The 25,046-nt window shown below is 32.0% G+C and overlaps 1 protein-coding gene and 2 long non-coding RNA genes across 3 annotated transcripts; 2 read left to right on the forward strand and 1 right to left on the reverse strand.

Moving 5' to 3' along the window:
• Window positions 1-1,743: 1,743 nt before the first annotated feature.
• Window positions 1,744-23,661, forward strand: LOC134726771 (uncharacterized). The gene is made up of 5 exons (XM_063591185.1): window positions 1,744-1,864; window positions 2,265-2,466; window positions 4,222-4,355; window positions 22,148-22,262; window positions 23,334-23,661. The coding sequence occupies exons 1-5, from the start codon at window positions 1,825-1,827 to the stop codon at window positions 23,464-23,466; spliced, it is 624 nt and encodes a 207-aa protein (XP_063447255.1). The 5' UTR covers window positions 1,744-1,824; the 3' UTR covers window positions 23,467-23,661.
• Window positions 5,691-10,112, reverse strand: LOC134724506 (uncharacterized). Its single transcript, XR_010108440.1, has 3 exons — window positions 10,001-10,112; window positions 7,104-7,191; window positions 5,691-6,415 (listed from the first exon to the last, which is right to left on the reverse strand). It is a non-coding gene; the product is annotated as an uncharacterized LOC134724506 (long non-coding RNA).
• On the forward strand, window positions 15,310-20,823 carry LOC134726770 (uncharacterized). The gene is made up of 3 exons (XR_010108634.1): window positions 15,310-15,618; window positions 19,338-19,430; window positions 20,459-20,823. It is a non-coding gene; the product is annotated as an uncharacterized LOC134726770 (long non-coding RNA).
• Window positions 23,662-25,046: the final 1,385 nt, after the last annotated feature.

Below are 25,046 nucleotides of genomic sequence, written 5' to 3' on the forward strand. Positions count from 1 at the left end.
ATCTAAAAAGGCGTCATACTAATGCATCGGTCACACCTTACCGGATAGCTCGAACGGAGCCTAACGGATAACTTTTTTTCAATCCGTTTATGTCCGTTAGACGTCCGTTCTTATCCGTTATGCGTCCGTCCATATCCGTTAGGCGTCCGTTAAGCGTCCGTTTTATCCGTTGACGTCTGTGCTGTCCGGTGGAAAATTTTGAGCATGTTCAAAATTTTGAACGGACGTCCAACGGATAAAATGTCCGTTGAACGTCCGTTAGACGTCCGTTTTGTACGGTACTCCTCCGTTTTGTATCTGTTACGTGTCCGTTATGCATCCGTTGGAGAACAGGAAGACCAATTCACCAACGGACGTCTACCGGACGCCTAACGGATAAAACGGATGTGAAACGGACATTAACGGAATGATAACGGATAAAACGGATGCCTACCGGATGTAAAACGGACAAATGCCAATTGAAATTTCTCATGGTTTATTGCCTGTAATTTTTAGATGGTTCATTGCCTTATATTTTCAGAATATTTTGTTCATCCGTTTTATCCGTTACGCTTCCGTTAGGTGTCCGTTTTATCCGATACTCGTCCGTTGAATGTACGTTCGACGTCTGTTCTGTCCGGTACGTATCCGTTTCACGTAAATTCGATGTCCTTTGTGTGTCCGTTAGGCATTCGTTACATGTCCGTTAGTACACCAAACGGACTCCCAACGGATAAAAATTTTGTCAACGGATAACTTTTTTTTTTATTCGTTAGGCGTCCGTTCGAGCTATCCGGTAAGGTGTGACCGAGGCTTTATATATGTTTAAGAGAAACCAACGTTTCAATCCATTATAAAACATATAAATTTCACACATTAGTTTTATAATAATATATATTACGATCATTATACAATGAACTACAATGTACAGCTACATATCGTGTAAAAAGATACAATAAACGGTGACAATTTATTTAAGAGCAATGAATTTATTCCATTCAGACAATAATAATACATTTAGTATGTTTAACCCTTTGTAGGTTGACATTAGCCAATATGACAAATATAGATATAATTTTGCGGTAAATCGTGTATTTTACATCACTTTACAGATGTCATTTTCAAAATCGTTGAAAAATGGAAAGGGCGAAGTCAATTTTATGATATTTTTAATACATTTTTTTCGATTTTTAAAGAAATTACAGTCTCAAATAAGACTTTATTTTGTGATAATCTTTAGACATCACACTAGTCTATTACACAAATGATTAAACAATTGCCTCAATGCGAGACATTTGTGCAATACCCACAGCCCTATATAAAACTTGAATCCGCTTTTATTTTAAACAGTTGACAAAAATTAAACCCCCTTTATCATGTTTATCAGGACATTATTAGTATTGACCACTACAGTTTACAAATTGACCAATAGTAATATTTTTGTTTGAAATTAAATTTCTATTTCACTGCCGTATTCTTTAAATTTTCTCTCTATTTTTTTCTTATTTTTTTACATTCATGTAAAAAATTATTTGTAACAACATTATCATGATTATATGATGAGCTATCAAATATAAGGGTTGGCTTAGATTTTGACAATTTGTTCGAATCAAATTGAGGCAAATTGATGACAATTGTCAAATTAAAGTAATTTGTAGCAGTGTAAGTTGAATATTACGTGCATACAACACCAACAATAATGTACTTATCTAAATTAGACGTGCCCTAACCACTTAAAGGTTTACGTTCAGTGTATCACACCAACGTAAGTTGAGTTACATTACACATGTTATAAATTGAGGCGTATAAATAAGAAAGATTTTCAAATTGTTCAAACGTTTTAGAATGTTGTTTCTATTGGCTTTATCACTTTTAGTTCTGAAAGGTACGTACACTTATGTAACGAAATGCGTTTCAAAGAACCAGTTTCACCTGGTATTCATTTTTAAAAAAATCCCGTAATTGATTTTGTCTTTTTTTGTTTAGTAACGTCATGGGGAAAAAAAATATTATCTAAAAAAATCAATAAAATCATGACGTCTCCGGTTAAATTTCTCACACAAGCTAAATAATTTAATTTTTGGCAATTAAGAAATGTTATATTTGGGCAATGGTTACATTACATGCCATTGATATCAAAACTTATGAAATTCGTTTTATATTAAGATGCCGACAAACGTTTTATCGCTTCTTGGAAATCGTAAAAATTGAAAATTGGAAAACCACTGTTGCTTTTCTTTGTGTCTATGTCTTATTGAATCATAAAAAGTTTGTGTTTATTCTAGGTGATGCACATTCACTACCTCTTTTACCAGCAAGTGATAATTGTGTAGAAAATTTTGTCAATCTTTTCAAATGTCAAAAAGTACCTGCACTAGATGATTACATATACAGTTTTGCTGCTAATGGCACAATGCTGGAACTGACTGACGTCCACAATGCATTTAGAACATCTGTTGATACAGACATTGTAAAGGATATTTGCAGGTATGAAGGGGGTTTGGGAGATGTCTACAGAATAGAGAAAAAACACCAAAGTGAAAAATACAGAAAAATGGTGTGATAAATATATCAAAGTGAGAATTATAGGCGATAAGATTTTAAGGAATACAAAAAAATAGACAAACAAATTAAAAGATAGCTTTTCATTTCTTTGCTATTTAGAGTGCATATCATTTATCTAAAACTAATTCTTACATATCGATTATATGAAGAATCTCTTCCACGTTGATAAAGTGCTCTATCGACACGTTTGGTGCTACAGTTGCGCGTTTTTCAAATTAAAAGAATCAATCCTGGTGCTCAGATGAAGACATTTGGAGGTCAACAATTTATGAAACGTAAGAGTAACAATTTTTCTAAATGTACCAAATACAACTTTATTCATCTCTTCCTTGGTTTATCAACCTGTAATGTTTCTAAATGTAAGTGGAACCAATCTGGTCATTAACTATCACGGAATGCATGAGTATTTACAAATAAGGCAAATGATTATCCATCCGATTATGGTTAAAGTAATTTTAAGGATCAATAAACAGATATTTTACGTTGAAAAGAGGGGAATGATTCCGATTGGCCATGGGTAAGAACAAGCCAGTTGTATAATAAAACCATTGACTAGGTCATAAACACATACAAAAGTCATACAACACACCAAATATGGAAAGCAGTTAATGATCCCAAAGTAACACACGTTGTGTACATTGTATAATATTTGGAAGTCAACAATTTATGAAACGTAAGAGTAACAATTCCTCTAAATGTGCCAAATACAACTTTATTCATCTCTTCCTTGGTTTATCAACCTGTAATGTTTCTAAATGTAAGTGGAACCAATCTGGTCATTAACTATCACGGAATGCATGAGTATTTACAAATAAGGCAAATGATTATCCATCCGATTATGGTAAAAGTAATTTTAAGGATCAATAAATAGATATCATACGTTGAAAAGAGGGGAATGATTCCGATTGGCCATGGGAAAGAACAAGCCAGTAGTATAATAAAACCATTGACTAGGTCAAAACACATACAAAAGTCATACAACACACCACATATGGAAAGCAGTTAATGATCCAAAAGTAACACACGTTGTGTACATTGTATAACATTTTTGGCTTTTCAAACCATCGAATAAATGCTTAAGATGAAAAGTATCACCGTTGCTAATTTACGTTGTATGGAATGATTCATTGGATTATAAGATTTGTGTTCGCATGCTTTCGACACCTTTTGTATTTTAGAACTCGTGTTGATTAAGCTTTTTACTATTTGCGTAATTGTATCTACAATTTCATTGATGTAACTATATTTAAATTTTGCACCACAAGTCGTTGAATATATACCTCTCTAGTGTTGTAAAACAACAGGACTAAGTGAAAGATTTGTGCAGAAAAAGAAGATCTGGATAAAGGAGTGGTTTCAGTAAGACCCCATTTGGCTCCAAAATATAGCAGTTTTAGAAAATTGTGAAAATGTAATCTTTAAACTATATTTTGGAAATTAGAATGCTTCTGCTACATAAATATGAGCTCCAAAATATAGCAGTTTTAGAAAATTGTGAAAATGTAATCTTTAAACTATATTTTGGAAATTAGAATGCTTCTGCTACATAAATATGAGCTGTTTATGACGCACCGAAATAGTTTCGCAAATATATTCAAAAAAATGTTTGCTTGATGGTGTTTTGTTTGTTGTTTTTTTTATTATAATACAATATTATTCAGAATACATTACTTACAGTTATTTGGAAGGGGTATCTACCTGTTTACAGAACAGTTACACATATCTACAATCTCACTGTCCATCCAAAATGGTTAAGATTGCAGACTCCTTTATTCGATTAACCTCGGCATTGTGTGACTCTTATGAAGCGGGTGAGTAGTGTAATCATTAGGCAGTTATTTCATTGACCCGATCATAACTGCTAAACAAATCTTTTGTGTACTCAAACTGCCATTCTTGAACCACAATAGCCGCCAACACACTTTTCATGCAACGTTCATATAAGAATTCAGTACTATGTGGTAATGCTACACATATGTTATGTCTGATCAGAATCCATATATATCTTTAAATAATACATATAGTGATGGTAAAATTTAAATTAAAATTGAGAATCGAAATGGGGAATGTGTCAAAGACCATAGGACATAAAACAATTTAATAATGTTTTAGTGTGGAGTAACTTTATGCAATGTGTAAAATATGGTAGAGATGCAAGTCGCATGCGTCATCTTTTGATTGATTGATTGGTAGGTTGGTGTTTAAAGCCACCATGAATACAACTGGCTCTTTCTTGACGGTCAGTTTTTTTGGTGGAGGAAGCGGGAATGCACGGAGAAAATCACCGACCGTCTGTAGTTTCACCTGCTCCATTCGGGATTTGAACTCACAATCTCAGTGTTGACTGGCTTGTGATACGTTATCTATTGAAGCTTTTATCCTTTTTTTTAACTAGATCACATAACAGTCTCCGGGACAAGTTTGCAATTCCGCTGAGTGCAAAAGTTGTCACCTTAATTTTTAGAGTTAAGTCAAAACAAAGTTGATAACTTGGTTGGTATTGGTTCCCTGATATTTGTCCTAAAAAATTTTGGCTCTAGCACCACTGTTGAAAAAGTTATGCCCCTTTTTTCAACAATTTCCTCAGAGGAAAAGTACTTTTCCTCAAGGGAAATCAAATTTCCCTGAAGGAAAAAGATTTTTCCTCAAGGGAAATTGTTTTTTCCTCAAGGGAAAAAGATTTCCCTTAGGGAATTTGCTGCATAATTATTTCCTTTGAGGAAATTCTATTTCCTTAAAGGAAATTCTTTTTCCTTAGAGGAAATTCTTTTTCCTTTGAGGAAATTTGCAGCTTCAAATTTTCCTTTGAGGAAATACTTTTTCCTGTGAGGAAATTTGTAGCTTCACATTTTCCTTTGAGGAAATACTTTTTCCTGTGAGGAAATTTTTGACAAACACTTTTCCTTGGAGGAAAATTCAAGAAAACAAATTTCCTCTGAGGAAATCATTGTTCTTCAAATTTCCTCTAAGGAAATTTCTGAACATCAAATTTCCCTTAAGGAAATGTTTTTCCTTATTTTTACTTGTTAAACATTTCTTCACTACACCATGTATACAAACAGTATGAATATAATTATTAAAAGACTGTAGAATTGATGCAAATGATATTTAAAAATTTAATAATAAATGTTTGACTCACAATTTTAATGACATTGAAAATAATACAGTCTGACTGTTTAGATCTAGGTATTGTTTATACTTTTTATATAAATTTAACTTTGATTTATAATTTTTTTGGAGCAAATGCTTCTGTTTTCTTTGTAATTGTTTCAATGCGATACAATAATAAGCAACCAATTTGAATGTCATTATATCATTTGTGGTGTTCTAAAAAAAATATTTATATATTTGCAGATTAAATAATAAAATAAACACTTTTCGTGTTATTTTAAATTAGAATTTCTTCTGTTTCAGCTTGTGTACAGTTATTCAATCCACTATGTAAGAATTCAGTGAATACATTATTCCATTCACTAAACAATTCCCTTCAATTCTAAGAGAAATCATTTTTGCAAATTGTTCTTCAATGATCTTCTTCTGTATATTTGATATGAGGGAGCGATGTAAATGAGTGGATAAAACTGGTGTTCCTTTTTTCAACAACAAAATAGTATTTGTTCTGCATTCTCCTTTCTTTTGATTAAGATATGTTGTTGCTTTTAAGCAATAGTGTTTTCGGGTATCTATGATAGAACTCCATTTTGTTTTATATGGTCATTATCACATGTTGAAATTTCCTATTTCTTTTTTGCAGGAAAGCACACATTCCATTTCAAATTAATCCAATTATGCACTATGTAAATAAATTTCAACTTTAAGTTTCCTCTTCAGTAATGACCTATTGATCATGAAAACCGAGATGTCTGATCACCTATAAATACACAAAAAAAGCAAATAAAATGTTATAAATGGAGAGAGAAACAGCAATAAATGTTTTTCATGTGTATCTTTCCTTATTAAAATACATTAAGTAAACTCGAACTCGAGAAAAATAAATAACTGCGATGTAGATTAGAAAGTATAAAATGCAAGATAAAGTATTCACGAAAAATTAGTTGATTTACAGTAGTCAAGTCCATGTTTGCAGGAAATTTACATCATTGGTTGTCTGGTGGAGAGTTGTCTTATTGGTAATCATACCACATCTTATTTTTATATAACCTTGCCATATATTCCTATTGTGCCTGTCCAAAGTTCAGAGCCTGTAGCTTTTATCAGTTTAGTCTGACACTAAAATTTAGTGGTTGTTGTTGTTGTTGTTTCATACCGGTCATATTTATTTTTTGTAATTTATTTTGTTATAAACTAGGCAATTAGCATGATTAGTTTTACAGTTTGAATTGTTTCAATGTTTCATCTTTAGGTCTTTTATACTTTGACTATAGTATAGGGTATTGATTTTCTCATTATTGAAGGTCGTAACAGGCCTACAATTTCTTTCTCAAAGCCGTGATAGTTTTCATATTTAATATACCACATCTTTGAATTTTTATGGTAATCATGATACTAGTAATCATCTTTCAAGTTCAATAACTTTTTAAAATTAAAAGGTGCCTTACCATTTAGGTTTAGTTGGCTTCTGCAAATTTTACATTGCCTATCATTTCTGCTGTATATTATTTCTCTGTACCTTCTATAGTTCTTGTCCTATACATAAATGAGTAAAAGTTGAATGACATCTTGCATCAATATTTTTTCTGTTTAATGTACATTTATATGTATATTAATGTGTGTTTAATAAAAATCTAAACCATGAGTGCTTGATAAGCTTCTTGCCCTTATAGCTGGTCTGTAAGCTGTAAATGAATTTTATTGATCGACTAAAAAACTATGAGCACTGCGCAAATAAGACCCCCGCCCTCCAAAAAAAAAACCATGCACAAACAGTGGTATTCATTGACATAAAACATGTATATAATTTGGCTCAATTTATAGACATGATAGATCTCTCAAGTGACTATAAGTTTAAGGCTGCGATTTTTTTAACAAATACATTTCTAAAACCTTTCAAAGATTTTGAAAATGGACAAATTTTAAATAACTTTGCAACAACTAAAGTTCCTTAACTCTGCATCTTATAAAAAAATATACATGATAAATAGGGAATGATACTCCAGCTTGCATATTATTCAAAGTTTTAAAGGAACATAACTGAAGAACGGTAAAAGTTTTACTACTAAAAATTGAAATTGATCTGATTAAAATTGTGATAAAGAGTATTGTTTTAAAGTTTAATAAAATTTGGTTGAGGGAAACTTAAGTTAGAAGGCTGAAACAATTTTTTTCCATTTTTAAAGAACATAACTATAGAATTTAGTAAAAGAGACACTACCAAAATTCAAACTTAATCTGTATTTTGTGGTTATAAGCATTGTGTATTGATTTCATAACATTTGGTTGAGACAAACTAAAGTTTAGAAAACAGGAAACCAAAAATTCAGCATATTTTCCCCATTTCTAAAGGGGCATAACTCTGATACTCTAGTACAGTAACACTGACATCACCAAAATTCAAACTTGATCTGAGTATTGTGATAACAAGCTTTTGTAAAAGTTTAATTGAATTTGTTTGAGGCAAACTAAAGTAATGTAAGAGAACAAAAAACAACTTTGGGACAGACGGACAAACGATCAAGTGTTAAACATTATGCCCCCTCCACTTTGGGTCATAATACTAAAAAGGGTGTTTATGTCAAGATATAAAAACAATTCACCAAAGTTTCATAAAAATTTGTGAAAGCATTCTTGAGACTATCCTAATCCCAAGTCATGATAGTACAATGACATAAATCAGATTTTTTTTTTAAATTAAAAGGAAAATTATCATGTTTATGTTATACAAAAATAATTCACCAAGTTTCATTAAAATTGCTCAAAGCATTATTAATAGTATACGTACTGGAAAATCCCCCCTTTTATGAATAAAATCCCTAACTTTAAATTAAAAATTTAAAATCCCTAAAAATTAAAAAGGACCTTAATTATCATGATTATATGTCATGTATGTGACTTGTTATTTAACATAACAAAAAAAACAAAGGCAATGAAAGAGAAACTGACAATGCCAAGGCAAAACATAAGATGCAGAAAAGAAAAACAAAACAAAACAAAACACTAAGCAACACCAAAAAACTAGTGTTGAATTTATGTGCTCAGTCAGTCAGTGAGAGTTGGCAGATCCTGACCTACTATATCTATGCTAAAAAACATAAAAATCATATAGTTCTAAACATATTTTGTAAATTTATACTTTATTAACAAGTGAAACTGCAAGCTACTGCTCACTGATGATACCCCCGCCGCAAGTGGATAATATAAATAGTGTAAAAGTATGCAAGTGTTCGGTAAACAGGAAGTTGTCGAGTGATGAATCTGAAAACGCATCACACGGTATAGCTGACTTATATAAATCCTAAAACCAAATTTAAGAAATCCTTGTATTGTAGTTCCTGAGAAAAATGTGACGAAAATTTTCAACTTGGCTCAGTATCATGTGTAAAATCATACAAGTGTTCGGTTAACAGGAAGTTGACAAGTGATCAATCTGAAAACGCATCACACGGTATAAATGACTTAGATAAACCCTGAAACCAAATTTCAGAAATCCTTGTATTGTAGTTCCTACAGAGGTAAAACAGTATACCCCCTTTTTTGAAAGCGGGGGTATAAAAGTTGTCATAAATAGCATAGACACCTTTGAGTTTTGAGAACCACATGTGTTAATTGTGCGAGTATAATCATTGATAATCATGCACAAGATTGACTTTTTAAAAAAAGCCTATATATTGAAATTTTCTAAAAATATTGCATGCATTTATTAATATGACCAATTTCAAGAAATGCACAAAGATGCGAGATGATTTATATAATTGTAATTTCAGGAATTTACAGTAAAGGCTTTTATCCCCACTGCATTTTGCACTTTTTCTTATTCAGGAGCCAGAAGTTATGGCCTTTGTGACCTTTGTATGATTTTTATTTTAGTTTCTTTTTCTTTGTATTGAAAAGTTTAGTATGACGTCCGTCCATTATCACTCAACTAGTATACATTTTTGTTTAATGGCAAGCTAAAGCATGCCTCACAGGCACGGATCCAGGGGGCTGAGGATTGGACATGTTGGAACCCCCCCTTTCTGTACTGGACGATCAATGCATTTGAATGGGGACATGTAGTTTACCACCCCCCCCCCCCCCCCAAATTTGTCCTGGGTTAGGAACCCCTTTATATGACTCAGGATCCACCCAAGTCTCATGTTTTGGGATTTTCTCGTTGCAATGAAGACCCATTGGTGACCTATGGCTGTTATCTGCTCTTTGGTCATGTTGTTATCTCTTTGATACATTCCCCATTTCCATTTCAATTTTCTTTTCAGTTCTATTATAAATATTAGAAACGAGTTTGGCGCGTTTACAAAAATATAATTGTCTGTGCTGACAGGGGAGTATGTGTGCATACCAATATTTAAATTTTCTAGGCCTTCTTTTTGAATATTTTGTGCATTTCTTGGTAAAATACTGTCAGACCTCGAGTGCTGTTGTTTTACAAAAACGGTCAAGTAATGTAGGGGAAAGAAACGAACTAAAAAGAACCAAAAATAAGTCACAACTAATGGTGGTCTCATTGGGGTTCTGTTCACGGATCCCGCTTAGTTACTTTTTATTTTTTTAGATTCCCGCATGATGCCATTACGCTTACACTATATAAGTGAACAATTCTGATATTTTTGTCATTTCCCATGTCCCGCTAAACTTCATTTCGCTTTTTCACGGCACAACAAAAAATACGCCTCGACAATTCCGAGTCCCTTATACATACATAATGAATAGTTTACTATGTAGTCAGTAGTCGGGTCAAATACACATGTATATACTTTTAGACGACCTTAGATTCATTTCACAGCGAAAATACTCATTAATATTGAACATTTTAGATCAATTCACATTTAGATTTTATAACTTTTAAAATGAAGACCTGGCATATAGATTGAAGATCATTTAATCGAAAGATGATAATTTCTCAATGAGCAACTGTAACCAGGTACTGCATTTTTTTTGCATGCGTCAAGAAACAGTTAAAAGTTAAACTTCTCATCTGGACTTTTTAATTAGTCTGTATACCGGACCTCTTCTCTATTTTGGGATTGAAAAAAAATCTAAAGTTAAAAATGCGGTTTTGAGCCTATTTCTTCTTCTTAATTTGGTAACACGTTAAGCCATTAGTGACACTAATATGGTATATTACCAATAATAAGGCCATATATTTCGGTGTGTAGAAATACTGCAAAAGACTTCTTAGTGCACTAAGAAGAAAGTTTTTGCATTAAGGACACTAAATTGATGTTTTAAGATCACAGCGAGCATGAATATAAGAGGGTATGATTAAAAACCTCATATCTATAAAGTTAGGTATCAATAGATTTTGTAATTTTGAAGTTAAATGACTTTTTAATAAACGCGTGCCACTCGCCACGTGACCAACGGTTTATTGCGGATTCCCGAATCATCATGTTCAATCAACCTAATCCAAACAATTGTCTTTTGATCTTACTTATTGATTAATCAATGGTTGTTAACCTAACGGTTTAGCGTGGTATAATTTCAAGTTTATGAAAGAAAAATAAAAAATAAATTTTGTGTTTTAAAACTTTGCCTTTTATCAATATTATATATATTTAGTTTTTAAGGAAATTGCTAAGCAAGCTTTTTTTTTAATTAACAAACTCTATTATTAATATACAAATTGAGAAACAAAGGCTTTTGATATTTTATTTCCTTACTAACAACACAAGAGTTTACATACTATCATTATTCCTTGAAAGACATTTGAGCTGAGAGTATGTGGTGTCCATGGGGTTCTTCAAAATCCGATTACAGAAGTAATATAGAAAAACTCCAAGAGGTAAAATTATTTTACGTTTTAAAAAGAGAATTATAGAATAAATCATAACTGTTTTCTATGAACGATAACTTTAAACTGGTGTCAATGCTTTTTTTTTTAACAATTCATCTTTATTTCAACAATTGAAGACGAATACCATTTTATTTTATAATGTAATAAGCACTATGGGCAAGCGCGGATCCAGAGCTTGAAGTGGGGGTTTGGAGGGAGGGGTTATGTGAGAAATGTTTAGAACGCTAGAGAAGTTTTCTTGTTATACCAAACCATATGTTTTTCAATAAATGGCACACTTTTTGTTCATCCGGCATATGGTTACTCTAAGTAAACTTTTAAGGGTATATATATATATAATTCTATAAGTTTAATTATTTAATCGAAATATTGATAAATGCCATAGTTCGATCCTGACATTAGAAAAATGAATGAAGTATTGGCAACCAAATATCAATCCTCACTTTTCCGTGAAGTGTTCACAATTATTTGTCTTTATAAAATTAAAAGGATGAAAAAATCCCAAACTGAAAAGAGTTGAAAATACGGTATTACTTTAGAAGTAAAAAATATAGCAGACAGAATAAATACGACAGAAACAAACAAATGAAAAAAAATAGAGAACAATTTGAAATACCATATACTAGTACATGTTTAATCAGTATACTAGCAGATTATTCATGGTTCAAGGTTGAGCGAACATGAATTTCTACCGATTATACTAAAGGTGACAATCAACTTTTTGAGGTACGTGTCGAGAAAACATTATAGAAAAGATATAATTTAAAATTATGAAAGGAGTAGGTCCGGTTAGGACCGATTTTGGCCTCAAATTTCAGGTTCATCTGACGAAAGATTTTGACCACTTTTGAAACACTTAAGTGTTTATTTTATTTGATTTATTAGTGTTTGTGGAAGATTTTCACTCATTTTGTCATTAAAAACGATCCGATTCAAGCTCAAATATGAAAAATCCAGCAAATATGCCGGAAAATGTCACTTTTCAGATGGTTTTTGCCATTTAGCATGACTTTATGGTGCCAGTACCCGATATATGTGCCATGCATGTATTGTCAAAAAAAGCCCATATTTATGAAGCTGAAGCATTCTACTGTCCAAAAAATAACTAAAAGTTTACTTTTAACAATTTTGTAAAGCTGCTATATTTTGGGGCCTAAAAGGTGTCTTACCGGACCTTCTCCTTTTACAAAGTCTATTTCTATATGCCATATCCTTTGTGACAGTTGTATCATTCCATCAGGTCCTTAGTGCACATTTTTGTTCTTAGTGCACTAAGGAGGTCCTTTGTGGTGTTTCTACGGACCCCATATATTTGAAGCTGTTCAAAATTCTGTACATTATAGGTACGTGTATCAGATCCAGTGGCGGATCCAGGGGATGGTCCCACGGCGCACTGGACCACCCCCATGACGAACCTCAAATTTTTTTTTAAAGTGTCTATTATTTCAATAACTAGCTAATTAACAAATTAACACTTAAGATTAATCCTTTCATCGCACTAATTGGTTATGGATTACCTGGATACCTGGAGGTGTCACAATGGGTTCATTCTGGCTATTCCTACATTTTGAATTTTATAGGTAAAATAGTAAAATTTTATGTAGGAGTTCCCAGATTTTTTTGTAAACAATGGGATTATTAAGGATTATGTTGTAACAACATTATCTGGACAATTATTGTCATATATATAAAAAGAATTACTGTATAAGTTATCTAGTATGAAATATGTCCACTGGACCGACCGTGCAAGGGCTATATATATATTGTATCATTTATATAACCAGTCAATATTAAAAAAAAAATGTGGTATGATTGCCAATGAGACAACTATCCACAACAGACCAAAATGACACAAACATCAACAACTATAGGTCACACAAGGTCGTTAAAAACTTCCATTTATTGTTGTCCACTGAAAATAAGCTCATAAAAACACGAATCCCCGTTTACTCAATTTCACCTTTATTTGTTAATATTTCTTTATCTTTTTCTTTTGATTTTATCATATCTTTTTTTGTGAAATATTTTGTGTGGTCGGCGAACATGAAATTGCCTCCGATGCTACAAAGAAAATTTGTTTAATGCCATCTGTTGCAATATATGCTAAGTACTACACGTGGACAGGATGTTCCCCAGAAAATAAGTTATACACACCCCGATATAACCCCGAGGGCACACGCTACTGTCATATGGAAAATTACTGGGTCACCTGTAAGATGGTAATCAGCCATGCAACTAATTAGGTTACTGACCATGTCACTTCAATTTAAAAAGTTTATCGTTAGATATCAAAATGATAAATTCATTTTTAATCAAAAATTTAAGAACTAAAAGATTTATCATTATAATGAAGTGAAATAATTCAACCAAACTCGTATAAAGATTATATACATATTTTTTTTAATCTATGCCGGAAAGAATTGAAAAACTGTATTTATAATTTTTAATTTGTTTTATAGACATCTGTGTAGGTCTCATGAAATGGAACTCACGCATGCCTAATTAAGATTTTAAAATTTATTGAAAAATATAACAAAAATTTAGGTTTGATATTAAATTAAAGTTTATACCTTTCCGCGCTGTAATTTATTTGATATGACATGAATCAAGCAAATTGTTTGAGGGATTTATGGGTTTGTCCATACAACGTATAAAAAAAGAAGTGCATGTTATTATAGTTTTTCACATGCCTTGTTTTCGCCTTAAGGCTCATTATTCAGAGTGTTTCAGACAAGATGATGAAAATAACGTGCAAGATACTTTTTTCGATTATCGTGAAGAGACAATTTTAATTCCCATTCCTCCATGCACTCTACCCCTGTTGAATTGTATATTTATAATTCCTCGTGCTTTTAATTAGCCCTCCCCCTTTCGTGGTTACCATTATGCCAACAAATACCCGAGGCTTGATTTACATGTAAAAATCATGGGCGGATCTAGTCATGATAAAGGGGGTTCCAACTACATGTCTCCATTAAATATGGGGTGTCATTGCCGCTGGGTTTCTGTTACCTCACCCTTTTCATATAATTTAGATTACAAAAGTGTATACCTTATTCATATATTGTGTAGGTTAAAACGTTATCTTTTCACATATTGTTAGCGTTTTGATTGGTGTTCAATGCAACAGTGCACTACCTATGTGTCAAAAGAGAGTTTTTACCGACCTGTTCACATATATTTAAGGTTCTTATATTAAAACTTTTCCTGACGCACAGGTAACCTATTCCAACGGAACGTCCTATCACCTTGTATATAGATATAGGAAGATGTGGTGTGAGACAACTCTCCATCCAAATAACAATTTAAAAATTAAACCATTATAGGTTAAAGTACGGCCTTCAACACGGAGCCTTGGCTCACACCGAACAACAAGCTATAAAGGGTCCCAAAATTACTAGTGTAAAACCATTCAAACGAGAAAACCAACGGTCTAATCTATATAAACAAAACGAGAAACGAGAAACACGTATATATAACATAAACAAACGACAACTACTGTACATCAGATTCCTGACTTAGGACAGGTGCAAACATTTGCAGCGGGATTAAACGTTTTAATGGATCCAAACCTTCTCCCTTTTTCTGTAGGAACTTGAGAGGATTCCCGAGATTATCATTTATGCAATGATTGCTCACAAAAAGCTAGGGGAGTCCAATCCCGGATTCCATCCCCTTCGACCCGCCACAGAATACAGATATAATTGATAATTGTTATTTAAAAGTCATATACTATAGCCACTATATAGTACTAGAACCGAACACCTGTTTTGTGTTATATATACATACACCACAGCTTCCTATGTCTATATAGCTGATTTACCGTAAATAACTGCGAGAAAATTAATAAAACACAAGTTGATAATTGTCTCTTCTCTGCTAATTTTAATGTGCATGCAATATTCACTCTGATTTACTTGTGAGACCACCGACACTAATAATAATTACCTACAAAATAATAGGTGCTCCTTCACTGGGAAGGGCATTTCGGATCTGATCAATTTATTGGTTCCATTCCCCCATTCTACACTTCTCCTCAGAAAAAATGCCTTGCAATGCGTCATATTTATCTGGACTACTAACTTACTTCCATATAACTTCGAAAACAGACAATAATCTATTTCATTGGATGAGATTGGGCTCACGGATTTTTTAATGGATTGGTAATTTTTATTTATAGCACAAGTTTACCAAACAAGATTAATCACATTTTTCACCCTACAAATCAAATGGTTGCCTCCTCTCCTGACTGACTTACACTAGCTAAAAACATATAAACATATTCATATGAATATTTGGTATCATTTATTTTGTGTGACAACTCTTCACCAATGACCTGAGTGATTAGGGGGGGGGGTAGTCCAAATAATTATGACGTCTTGAAAGGCTATTATTTTTTTTTTCTTAGACGCCTAACATCGACGTAGAAAAAAAATATAATAGCCTTTCAAGACGTCATAATTATTTGGAGGGGGGGGGGGGGGGGGGGTTCAGATGGGGGATGGTTGCCTCAGTCATGTTTCTGTAATCAACAAAATTTTTCACACAAAAAGGGGGGCAGGGATTTCTCCTCAATAAGAAATCTCTATTTTCAGCATAAGCTCATATAAATTTGCCTTTTGAAGAACTGAAATTAATATGAGACGGCTAATGATTTTTCAGATGCTTTACATTAAAATACACCCATGTGACATACACAATTATATATAACGTTAGATCCAAATTTAAAAAGCTATTTTTTTTCAATATTCAAATAATGTAGGATCAAATCTTGATACTTGTGTGTAGTTGAAATTGTTAGCTTTAAACATTAAAAAATGAACACCCAAAATTTAAACATAAGAGTGACCATGTAGTCTTTATTAATGTATGCTATTGCTATGAAACTAGGTCATTGTAGGTAAACTGGCATCTATTCCCTTAAATCTTTGTTCCCAGTCACCCCAAGTTTGATTTAAATTAGTCAAGTATATCTACTCTATTAGCATGATTAGGTCTCTAGTTTGGATAGTTAATAACTTGCAAATTAAAATCATACTACTCCCAAATTTATATTTCTTTAAATATTATGGATGAAATAGCAAGTAAGAGATGAAATTAAATTGGATGAAATGTGGCATTTATTTTTGTTAAAGTAGTATGTCTGATGTTGTCAAACTTAATTATAGACCCTTAAGGGGTGGATCCAGTCATTTTAAAAAGGGGTGGGTGGGATTCTAACCCAGGACAAAAGGGGAAAGAGGGGGGGGGGGGTCCAATTACATGTCCCCATTCAAATGCATTGATAATCCAAAAAAAGGGGGGTTCCAATCCCTTGAACCCCCCTCTGGATCTGTGCCTGCCCTTTAAAAATAAAATGATCCTTATTTTGAGTTAAAGCTTATAGATTTTTCTATAATGCTTCTCAGGGGCGGATCCAGCCATTTTCAAAGGGGGGTCCCAACTATGAGTAAAGAGGGGTTCCAACTATATCTCCCATTCAAATGCATTGGTCGGTAAAAGAAAAGGATTCCAACCCTTGTATCTATGGTCAGGTTGTTGTCTCTTTGACACATTCCCTTTTTCCATTCTCAATTTTATCATGTAGTCGTTGTCCCAGGACATTTAGTTTCCGCTTAATTACTTTAGTACAAGTTAATAGAAATCTGTGAAATTCAAACACAAGGTTTGTGACCAGAGTTTTTGTTCAGAGATTAGGAATAACATGAATTAGGGGCCAAAAGGGGCCAATATTAAACTTTGTTTGATTTTATATAAAATTGAATTATTGGAGTTCTTTGTTATGCCAAATCTAACTGTGTATTAAGATTCCTAGTTTTTTTGGTCCTGTTTAAATTGGTCTACCTTAAGGTCCAAAGGGTCCAAAATTAAACTTATTTTGATTTTAACAATATTTAAATTCTTGGTGTTCTGATTAATATGCTGAATCTGAATATTTACTTAGATTTTTTTATTATGGGCCCAAATTTCAAGTTGGTCCAAATCGGGGTCCAAAATTTTACTTTGTTTGATTTCAACAAAAATTGATTATATGGGGCTCTTTGATATGCTGAATCTAACCATTCGTTAAGATTTTTGTCGAGCCTTCGACTTTTGTCGAAAAAGCGAGACATAGCGATCCTACATTCCGTCGGCGTCGGCGGCGTCGTCGGCGGCGTCCACAAATATTCACTCTGTGGTTAAAGTTTTTGAAATTTTAATAACTTTCTCAAACTATACTGGATTTCTACCAAACTTGGACAGAAGCTTGTTTATGATCATTAGATAGTATCTAGATTTAAATTTTGTAAAAATAAAATTCCATTTTTTCCGTATTTTACTTATAAATGGACTTAGTTTTTCTGCCGGAAAAAATTACATTCACTCTAGGGTTAAAGTTTTTCAAATTTAAATAACTTTCTTAAACTATATTGGATTTCTACCAAACTTGGACAGAAGCTTGTTTATGATCATTAGATAGTATCTAGAATTAAATTTTGTAAAAATAAAATTCCATTTTTTCCGTATTTTACTTATAAATGGACTTAGTTTTTCTGCGGGGAAAGATTACATTCACTTTATGGTTAAAGTTTTTCAAATTTAAATAACTTTCTTAAATTATCCTGGGTTTGTACCAAACTTGGACAGAAGCTTGTTTATGATCATAAGATAGTATCCAGAAGTAAATCTTGAAAAAAAAAAATCCATTTTTTCTGTATTTTAAATGGACTTAGATTTTCTAACAGGAAACTACACATTCACACTGTGGTTAAAGTTTTTAAAATATTATGAACTTTCTTATTCTATTTTGGATTTGTACCAAACTTAGACAGAAGCTTGTTTATGATCAAAAGCTAGTACCTAGAAGGAAATTTTGTTAACACTTTGTACCTGTGTATCTGTATTTTACTTATAAATAGACTTAGTTTTTCCCAGTTAACATTACATACAATCTGCAGTAAAAGTTTTCAAAACATTTAAATTTATTAGATTCATAAACTATCCTGGACTTTACCAAACTTGGATGGAAGTTTCTTATAATCAAAAGATAGTATCAAGAGGAATATTTTCATTGATTTTTTTCCTCTTTTTCATTGAGCCTGCAATCATGGCAATTAACAGCCAAAGTAGGCGAGACACTGGGTTCCGCGGAACCCTTAAGAATTTTTAATATTTTGTCCCATTATCAAATTGGTCCACATTGAGTTCTAAAGGGTCAAAAATTTAACTTTATTTGATTTCATCAAAAAATGAATTATTGGGTTTCTTTGATCATGTTGATATGCTGCATCTAACCATGTATTGAGATTTTGAATATTGGACCATTTTGGAGGTTAATTGTCAATTTAAATTTTTTTTAAGTACTTGGACCACATTCATTCTGTGTCAGAAACCTATGCTGCATCAACTATTGAATCACAATAAAAATTTAAAATTCAGAGTTGTATCGAGCTTGAATGTTGTGTCCATACTTGCCCAAACTGTTCTGGGTTCAACCTGTACGTTTGTATCAAGCTGAGCCATGCATAGCATTTTTATTGGTTATTTATATATTAATTTGAAATTTTGACGAGTGAGACACATACATGACATACTGATTATACTGTTAACAATATTTCAGAGTTTAACGTAGTCAAGCGAAACAAATTATAGCAGAATAGTTGAATCATGTCTTTTTTGTCAAATGAAAAATTAGTACGAACACAAAGAAAAAGTATGGGAATGTTTGTTTTTAAACTATTGACCAGGGTGAAAGTCTGCGAAAGTCATGACTGGCAAAAAGTTTGTGAAATGAAAAAGCACAAATATTCCATTCTTTTTAAATATAACTGCATACATGGCATATAAAGAAAAACACAAACTGATGTTTAATAATAGTTTTTACCCTTTTTATGTTTTATAGGACAAGAAATATAGAAAAATAATGAAAAATATAAACAGTTACAATAGAAATGAGCGCAAAACAAGATAAACAGAATACAACAAGGCCTAAATGGTAAGACCACTTCTATATACTGTAAATTCAGATTTTTCAGGGAATGGACAACTTATTGTGATTACAAAAAAAACTGCATAAAGATATATATCATAACATGATATATATATATATATGTTTCTGTTATCAAAATATGATTTCTTATTTTTGCGATACTCACCCAGTCACATAATTCGCATTACTAAAAAGTTTGGATAATTTCTGAATTACAGTAATAAAAGAAATTGCCTTTGAATGATGAATCATATAAAAATAAGAAAATGTGGTACATGGTAAATGAGTGACTTATCCACCAGAGTTCAATGAAGTGGATGCAAGAAATTAAAGGTCAATCATGGGCCTGCCTTCAATAATGAGTAAACACTTCCTTTATAGGTCATTCATTAAAGATCCCAACAAATAAAGATTTAAACAATCCAATTTATTTCAACATGTTCTGTTCAAAGGCAATAACAATTAATAAAAAAAAATCATGCCTAATATAAAATATTGTTTGTTTCTCCAATCTCGACCGACCCTGCAAAAATGGTCCTACTCATAAAATTTTATTGTCAAAACTAAGCCAAATATTATTATATTCATTTCTGATTTTTCTGGCTTACCGGATCATCAGATAATATTCAGGCTTTTGGGAAAAATAAAATTATTTACCTACCTACCTACCCACACCTGGCTTGTCAGAATAGGGATTAGGGAAACAAACAATATATTAATTTAGGCCTCATGTCTGTGAGCACTTAACCTGACCATAATATAGGACAGTGGTTCAAATATTAACACAACATATGAACATTCTATAACAACTATTGCAAGTGGCTCAACTTTAAATATCCCTGCAAGGCACTAAACAAAGAATATTAAATCTTTTACACAAAGCACTGAAATAAGAGAACACATAAGCATGAAAAGTAAGAATATCAAATGAAAGTTTCTCAAAATGTTCATTAAAACGTGATAAAATAAGCTTATTTATATTGCTGTTTTTTTCTCAATTTATAACATTTTATTTTTATTTTGTGTATTTATAGGTCAGATATCTTGGTTTTTATGATCATCAACAGGTCCTGCAGGTCTATACTGAAGAGGAATTTTAATTGTTAATACTTTTTTACATAATGTGCTAATTGGATTACTAATGTGAAATGAACTCAACTGTGTGTTTTTCTGGAAAAAGAAATAGAAAAAAATCCTACAAAATTGCTATAAACAAAATGGAGTACTATCAAAGAACACAATTGTGTAAAATGTAACAACCTACATTCATATTCACTGATGGATTATGGAGAAATTAACAAAAATAATAGTGTCTTTGTCATGTTTGTTGTCGAAATAAACACCTGCTTTATCCATTCATGTACATGGCTCCATCATATCAAATATACAAAGAAGATGTTTGAAGAACATGTTGCAAACAATTTATTCAACCAATTGAAGGAAGATGTCTTGTGGATTGAATTACTTATGCACTGAACTGTTACATGTATGTAGGGGGTTGAATACACAGCAGCTGTAACAGAAGACAAGTTAATTTGACATGAAAAGTGTTTATTTTATTTAATATTCAAATATGAGCACAATATTAATAACATCACAAATGGTATGCTATTCATAGCGTTTTGCTTATTATTGTATGGTCTTAAACATGCTAAACATTCAGCCTTTTGTTTTTGTATGTTAAATACTCACCATGAAAATTTGTATTACAGTATTAAAGTTTTAATTATCTTTTGTATCAATAATTCAGTCTAGCAGAAAATATATTAATACTGTTTGTACTGTTATGAGATTCATAGAGGAAAAACATTTCCTTAAGGGAAATTTGATGTTCAGAAATTTCCCTAGAGGAAATTTGAAATACAATGATTTCCTCAGAGGAAATTTGTTGTCTTGAATTTTCCTCCAAGGAAAAGTGTTTGTCAAAAATCTCCTCACAGGAAAAAGTATTTCCTCCAAGGAAAATTTGAAGCTACAATTTCCTCACAGGAAAAAGTATTTCCTCAAAGGAAAATTTAAAGCTGCAAATTTCCTCGAAGGAAAATTTGAAGCTGCAAATTTCCTCAAAGGAAAAAGAATTTCCTCTAAGGAAAAAGAATTTCCTCTAAGGAAAAAGAATTTCCTCTAAGGAAATAGAATTTCCTCAAAGGAAATAATTATGCAGCAAATTCCCTAAGGGAAATCTTTTTCCCTTGAGGAAAAAACAATTTCCCTTGAGGAAAAATCTTTTTCCTTCAGGGAAATTAGATTTCCCTTGAGGAAAAGTACTTTTCCTCTGAGGAAATTGTTGAAAAAAGGGGCATAACTTTTTCAACAGTGGTGCTAGAGCCAAATTTTTTTAGGACAAATATCAGGGAACCAATACCAACCAAGTTATCAACTTTGTTTTGACTTAACTCCAAAAATTAAGGTGACAACTTTTGCACTCAGCGGAATTGCAAACTTGTCCCGGAGACTGTTACATCTACCGTGCTATATATGATGAATGATTATTTCTTGACAAAAGATGAAAAATATTACTACTGGTCAAAAGTTAAAAAAAAAATACAAAAAAATACAATACAAGTATCTCTTCTCTGCAATACATATAATTAACATCGGGTTAAAAGTCGAAAATATTTTGGAATATATCGATTACGCAATATGATTGGTGGGAAGTTGTGTTTCCATTAGCTATACTGTTGAGTAAATGTGTTATTCTGTGTAATTGTGGTTATTTATAGATATCAATATGATGGTTCAATGTTCTAACCAGGATAATAGCATTTTAGTGACATATGTAAGCTGCATGGAAGGAGCATATCAATATCTAAGTCGACATACATTACACCAGTGCAGGTATATAAAATACATTAAATTTTGTAATAAAATTTCCATTATTTAAATGACATAATACTGTGGATTCATTTAAAATTGCACATTCGAAATTGTTTAATTTCGTGGTTTTGGGAAAGACTTCATACAATCCCTTAGAAATTTTTATAATTCGTTGAACATTTGAACTCGTGGTTCTCTATTACCCAAGAAATTCACGAACATTGGTATTCAATGAATATTAGTGAATCCACAGTAGTCTCTGATTGTCGAGAAAACCCGTCACTGTTATAAACATAGGGGCAATCATCGATATTAATATCTGGTTCACAAAACATTGCATAGAAAACCAGTTTAAGAGAATTAATATCCCAAATTTGAAATCTTTAACCGGAAGTTAATAATTGTGCTCAGTAATGGGAAGCAGATTGTACTGTCCGCTTGGTTAGTTGGATCGTGCCCCCCAAAAATACAGATAAAAACTCAATGAAACAGATGGCATACAAGAAAAGTAAACAAACAATAAGAACAGTAAAAAAACAAAACAAAAACAAAACAAAACAAAATCAATCCAAACAAAAAAAAAACTTAAATCTAAAACCTCCGATTGCCCGTAAAAATGTATTACCTGAACACAATATTGGCTGCTGTACCTCAATTTTGACATGTTTACCTATTTGTCTGTTTGTTTACATATCGCTTTCAATAAGGGACGACATCAAAAGATCGATATAGGATGAAAAAACTTAAATCAATGTCGGTAAAAAACTATGTGAATTAAATTTTTCGTCCTACATTGAACTTTTGATGTCGTCCCAAAAAGGGAATTCTATGCGACTAATATACACGATTCAAGTGAGAGTTTTAACTAGCTATAAAACCAGATTTAATCCAACATAATATGCATTTTCTACATAAAAAAAATCCCGATGACAAGTCAGGAAAATGAGAGTTGCTATCCATTTGTTTTAAGTGTTTTTTTTCTCGATTTTGTTTTTACCATTTGATTAGGGACTTTCCGTTTTGAATTTTCCTCCGAGTTCGGTATTTTGGTGATTTTATTCTGAACTATATATATCTACATTTTATTTACAGTATGGTTCAGCGTTTCCGAGATTGTTTGTACCAGTTCGAGACCTGCTCCGAGATTCACACCATGCGGTTGATGACGATGTTTGATGAGTACAAAGACGATGTCTGCTTTATCTTGAAAGAATTGAAGAATTAGTATCGAAAATCAACTATGCTGTATTAGACACACGGAAAAAATATACTGCCGACAGAGTTCTTTCCGTTATTAATTTTTGTTCATCTCATTTAATTTTTCAATATAATATTGAATCATTATGAACAGATTTTTGATGCCATTGTTGAGGCATATTGCCGTTTGATTATTTTACTTTTCAGTAATTACATTTTGTCGAAATAATTGCGACTGTTACAAACAATAAAAAATCAGCCAAAAACTTTTTTTTTTAATTTGAAACTGCTGCATAAAAATAATAAGATGTTGTATGATCGACAATGAGACTATTATCTACCATATTTCAGATAAAGTGGATGTGAGCAATTAATCATAGGCAAATGAAAATCAAAACCGTAAACTTGGCTATAAAAGAACCGGACTTTCAAATAAAGATATTAAATTCAATTTATGAAAAAATAATGGCTTTATATAAATAATAACAACACAATTTAAGAAAAATACATAATACAGACATAAACAACTCACAACAAGTAAACTGCAGGCTCGTGACTTGGGATACTAAAGGTGTAACACCACTAATTCAGGCCCGGACAGAAAGTAGTATATATATCTAACACAAAAAAGTTCCTAGGCATGAGTGTAACTTTCTTAATATGTAGAATATTTATGTATATTTGGTCTCAAATGAAAGTTAAATGACTGGTGATCTATCATTGCAGAACACTTTTTAACTTATGATTTTGGATATTTAAAAAACTGCACGAAATTTTAAAAAGAGGGTACATTTTGCCCGTTTGTCAGATCTGAAGTACCTGTTATGGTATATCCGAAGTTTCGGGAAACAGTTCTTTCTTATATGCCATTAATGGTATGTTGATTTTTTCAGTACAAGACTCCATACAGTGTAGCTTTGACATGCAATGAATATCACTTTATTTAAACTTAAAATGAAATTGAGTATTTTAACATAGAAAGCAATGAGACCATGCATTAATGGTGTACTTCCTAAACATACGAACATGTGCCATTTGGACAACTCTCCATGCATACAAGAGAAAATGTTAACCAAGATAAAAATTATAGGTCAACGAATGGCCTTCAACACGGCCATTTGCTCACACTGAACAGCAAGCTATAAAATGACTCAAAATGACTAGCGAAAAACAATTCGAACACGAAAACCAACCTCATACGTGTGAGCGAGGGAACAGTTGTGTTTTAGCACAATATGAGAACAAACTGCATGCATATGTAAAAACTGATTAAAAAGGGTTTCAGGTAATATGAGTGTCTTTCGCCATCTTGAATTGTAAATCCAGAGAAACTAAGGCCAACAGTTTCAATCAAGATAGCAAAATTTGATAAGGAAAACAGATACTGTAAATTTAGAAAAAAAAATAACAAAACACGAGTTCAAATTATTGCGATTATAACCCTGTCGCATTTTTCGCAATAATAAAGACATGACAATAATTTCTGAATTTATATATATTTTCATATAAATTCAAAAGATTTTAACTTTCTGAACGTCAATAGATATATAAGATACGGCATGAGTTCCAATGGGGTAACTCTCCATCTAGGCCATAATTTAGAAAAGC

Source organism: Mytilus trossulus, chromosome 7 (assembly GCF_036588685.1).
Source record: "Mytilus trossulus isolate FHL-02 chromosome 7, PNRI_Mtr1.1.1.hap1, whole genome shotgun sequence".
Classification (NCBI taxonomy): domain Eukaryota; kingdom Metazoa; phylum Mollusca; class Bivalvia; order Mytilida; family Mytilidae; genus Mytilus; species Mytilus trossulus.